The 4,176-nt window shown below is 50.4% G+C and overlaps 1 protein-coding gene across 1 annotated transcript in view; it reads right to left on the bottom strand.

The window, feature by feature from the left end:
• Window positions 1-276: 276 nt before the first annotated feature.
• IRF5 (interferon regulatory factor 5) overlaps window positions 277-4,176 on the bottom strand; it is an 86,303-nt gene continuing 82,403 nt past the window's right edge. Inside the window, exon 6 of the mRNA XM_015427346.1 lies at window positions 277-507. Coding sequence (XP_015282832.1) covers window positions 277-507 — 231 coding nt within the window. The remainder of the gene's footprint in view (window positions 508-4,176) is intronic.

The raw sequence follows: 4,176 nt of genomic DNA, 5'->3' as shown, positions 1-4,176 counted from the left end.
GGGGGGCGGGCGGAGAGACAGCCGGTGTCCCGTTCTGGTTGGGCCTGGCGTGGAACATCCGAGTGGGCCGACCAAGGTGACCCCGCCCTCCCCTCTGGGCCTGGCCGAACTCCCGGCTAACTCTTCACGGGGTCTGGCCGTCGGGGCTCTAACCTGGGCTGGGGGGCGGGCGGAGAGACAGCCGGTGTCCCGTTCTGGTTGGGCCTGGCGTGGAACATCCGAGTGGGCCGACCAAGGTGACCCCGCCCTCCCCTCTGGGCCTGGCCGAACTCCCGGCTAACTCTTCACGGGGTCTGGCCGTCGGGGCTCTAACCTGGGCTTTGGGTCCCCACGTTGAGGCAGCCGCGTGTCAGGGCAAGAGGAGTCCCCGTCCTGCGCCAGGACGAGCCGCCCTTTGCCTCTCTGAGCCCCAAGCCCCACGTCTGAAGAGTGGCGACCCGGTATTCTCTTCTTCACCAGGCCTGTGCTGTTCTGCGACTTCCCAGCCTGCAAAAGAGGCCTTCCGCTCTGTAAGCCAGGGGTCCCCAACATGGCGCCCACGAAGTGTTTTCTAAAAGCAGCCTTTGCCCAGCATGGCCAACGGAGGTTGGACGGGCTGTGCGGATTTTATAAAAACGTGGCCTCGGCAGCTGCTGCCACCACAACACAAGTATCTCCACTGGGTGGCTGAAGGGAAGTTGCGGCAGCCATTCGGTGTCTGACACCTCCCGTGGCGGCCATTTTGTGGCTGCGGCCACCAAATTGTGTCAGAGAAGCTCAGATGGGCCCATGGACTCGAAAAGGCTGGGGACCCCTCTTGTAAGCCATGAACCTGGTATTTTTGGCCACTGTATGACCATTTGGTCAGAATTAAGACATTGAATCCTATTGATTTCAGTGTAACATTTCAGTGTGTGCTTATGTTTCCTACTGAAATCAGTGAAAACGGCTTCACTTTTGACATGTGCTGTTTGCTTGTTTTTTCCTTCTGATTGTTAAATGTTTAAATTAAAGCATTTTATGTTTCTTAAAGCTTTTTGTTATTTTTGCACTGGAAGGAGGCCTGAAAGCCTAGAGGTAATGTAAAATGGGGGAAAGGTGGGGCAAGAATTGATATATGACACTGAATTTAAATTTTATTTTTTGAAAGAAGGTTACTTCAGAGGGAAAGGCGGGTTTGGGGGAGTGCCTGGAAAGTGACATCACAGGAAGAGGTGAGGTTTTGATGCAGTATACTTGAAGTGACATCATGGAAGGTGAAGTGACATCACCTGCCATTTGACCTAGAAGGGACATCACAGGAAGTGACATCACAAAAGTCTCCTGGCTCCGCCCCCAAAGTCTCCTGGCTCCGCCCCCAAAGTCCTCAGATATTTCCGAATTTGGACTTGGCAACCCTACCAACATGGCGCCCACGAAGTGTTTTCTAAAAGCGGCCTTTGCCCAGTATGGCCAACGGAGGTTGGATGGGCTGTGCGGATTTTATACAAACATGGCTTACGCAGCCGCCACCACCAGAACACAAGTATCTTCACTGGGTGGCTGAAGGGAAGTTGCGGCAGCCATTTGGTGTCTGACGCCTCCCGTGGCAGCCATTTTGTGGCTGCGGCCACCAAGCTGTGTCAGAGAAGCCCAGATGGGCCCATGGACTCAAAAAGGCTGGGGACCCCTCTTGTAAGCCATATCAACGCCCCAGCCTAATCCAGTAGTGCCAGGCAGGGGGAGGTGTCAGGTAGCCCTGTCATGGATCTGGAATGTGGAGGGGTTTTCCTTCTCCTCATTCTCAGCTCTTCCGTGTCTAGCTACTGTGCACTATCTCAGGCTTGACCTTCTAGTCTCCAGCAGGGGTCGTTTCGTAGAAAAAGAGCTAGGGGAACTCATTAGCATAACTCATTAGCATATGCCACACCCCCTGACATCAGGGGCCTGGCGGTGGACCTGCAAGGCTGGCGGGAGTGCGAGGAAGCCCCGCCAAGAACCTCCCTGGCCCCAGGCAGGAAGGGGTGGGGAGAGGCAGGGAGGAAGCAACTTACCCTCCCTCTTCTCCTGCCTCCTCCTGGCTGAATGAGGGCTGGAAGCAGGGGGCGGGGCTTCGTCATGTGCCCCACCCCCCGTACCTCACCCGGGGGAACTGCGATCCCCCACGATCCCCCTCGAAATGACCTCTGGTCTCCAGCTGTATTTTACTCGGCTGGGAAAGTAACGACTTTTCGCTCTGCCCGCTTGCTTTTGCCCACGCACACGAATTATTATCATTGGCTTCCACTCATTGGGGGGGATGTTTGATTTCACTATAAGTTAGATGCCTTTATCCTGACGGCTATTTCTGACACAAGCTGTACACGTGTTCTTTAGTTCTGGACCCACTAATAAACAGTTAGCTTCTTCTGAAGCCCTGTGTGGTGTGACCTGCCTAAGGAGCCTGACAGGAGGGCAGATTAGCTGAGACTGGAGTATCCAGATCTCTGACTATATCAGGGGTGATTTCCTGTGGGAGCGCACAGGAGCGGAGCTCCGGCAGTAAAGAGCCCAGGGGGCGGACACGTGCAACAAGCCCGACCCCCTGCTCCCAGCAGCCCCGGGCCATGAGGAGCAAGAAGCAGCCAGGTAAGGTGCAGTGGGTGTTGCCTTCTGACACACTTCCGGTGAAATCAGGGGGTGTGGCATATGCAAATAAGTTATGCTAATGAGTTATGCTAATGAGCTCCTGCGCCTCTTTTTCTACAAAATGACCCCTGGACTATATAAATTGGGGTTTGGTGTGTGTGTGTGGGGTGTTCTGTTTTTTGCCCTCCAAAATGGAGTCCACAGGTGAGGGGGCTAAAACCTCCACTGCCCCAGACGTTTTAACCAACTGCTCAGTTGTGAAGCATCTTTATTCACTTCTAGTAGCATTACTGTCCGGAAAGAAAACCACTTGAAGCAGCAGAAAAGAGCCAGAATCCAGGATCAACTTCAAGAGGAACAAAATTGGTGGCAGGGGTAGAGATGTAAAATTTCTGGAAATTTTGAAGCTCGGGAAAAAACCTGCTGTTTTTTTCTGTTTTTTGTGTGTGGAAAAAAACAGAAATCTTTGGAAAATTTGAAAAAAATGCTACATTTACACTTTTTTTTTTCTTCTTTTTTCTTCCAGATTGAAAGTCATTCTGTTATTTTAGGAACATAAAATATGACTGGACATTTTTACTTGGCATGAAATTATCACAACTAGCCTATTAAAAATATAGTGTATCCAAACAATTATTACAAACAGAATACCCGCCCAACCTGCAAAAAGAAAACTGAAACCTTTTTCTTTTCTTGTGACAATAGCACCTCCTAAAGGAAGAAATGCATCTTGTTCTTGCATTGGAGAGTTCCGTTTGTAACCTAGGACTTGCTTGTCCCCAGTGCACAGAAATTAGATCAATCTGATACCATACATATATATATTTTAGAAATGATTTGGGAAATATTTGAACACCTTGTCTTAAAATATTTTATTCATTATGTTAAAATAAAATGTTCCATAATCATTTTTTCCCCCTTTTCTTTTTTCAATTTTTCGGAAAAAAACAAAAAAGGTTTCAGGAAAAAAACGGAGGGAAATTTTTTTTTTCTGAATTTTTCCAGTTTTTTTCCGGACCTTCACCACTCTAGGCAGGGGAGGAGCTTTGTTGAGTTACTGCTCACTACCATAGGTACCCAAAGAAGTGAGCTGTGTGACTCCCGAACCCCCCCCCCCGCCACCAATTCTGTTCGCCTTGAAGGAGCTCCTGGACTCTAGCTCTTTTCTGCTGCTGCAGACAGACTAACAAGGTGATCCATCTCAATCTATCTCGAATGGAAGCGAGGGAGAGCCAGTTTGGTGTAGTGGTTAAGTGCACGGACTCTAATCTGGGAGAACCGGGTCTGATTCCCCACTCCTCCGCTTGCACCTGGCTGGATGACCTTGGGCAAGCCGTAGTTCTGACAAGAGCTGTCCTTGAAAAAGAGCAGTTTCTGTCAGAGCTCTCCAATCTCTTCTTCTTCTAGTCCACCATCCCATCTCACACAGTGGCCAGCCAGTCCCCCTAGAGGGGGATCCCCCTCGCTCAAAATAAGAGGGGGTGAACCCCCTGCTGTTCCTGCCCCTGGCTGCCTTTGACCACCCCTCAGCCACCTCTCTTGACTTAGAATCGTAGCGTTGAAAGAAGAAGAAGAAGAAGAGATTGGATT

This window comes from Gekko japonicus, unplaced genomic scaffold (genome assembly GCF_001447785.1).
Source record: "Gekko japonicus isolate JY-2015 unplaced genomic scaffold, Gekko_japonicus_V1.1 scaffold1899, whole genome shotgun sequence".
NCBI lineage: Eukaryota > Metazoa > Chordata > Lepidosauria > Squamata > Gekkonidae > Gekko > Gekko japonicus.
This window is presented reverse-complemented; position numbering and strand designations above follow the sequence as displayed.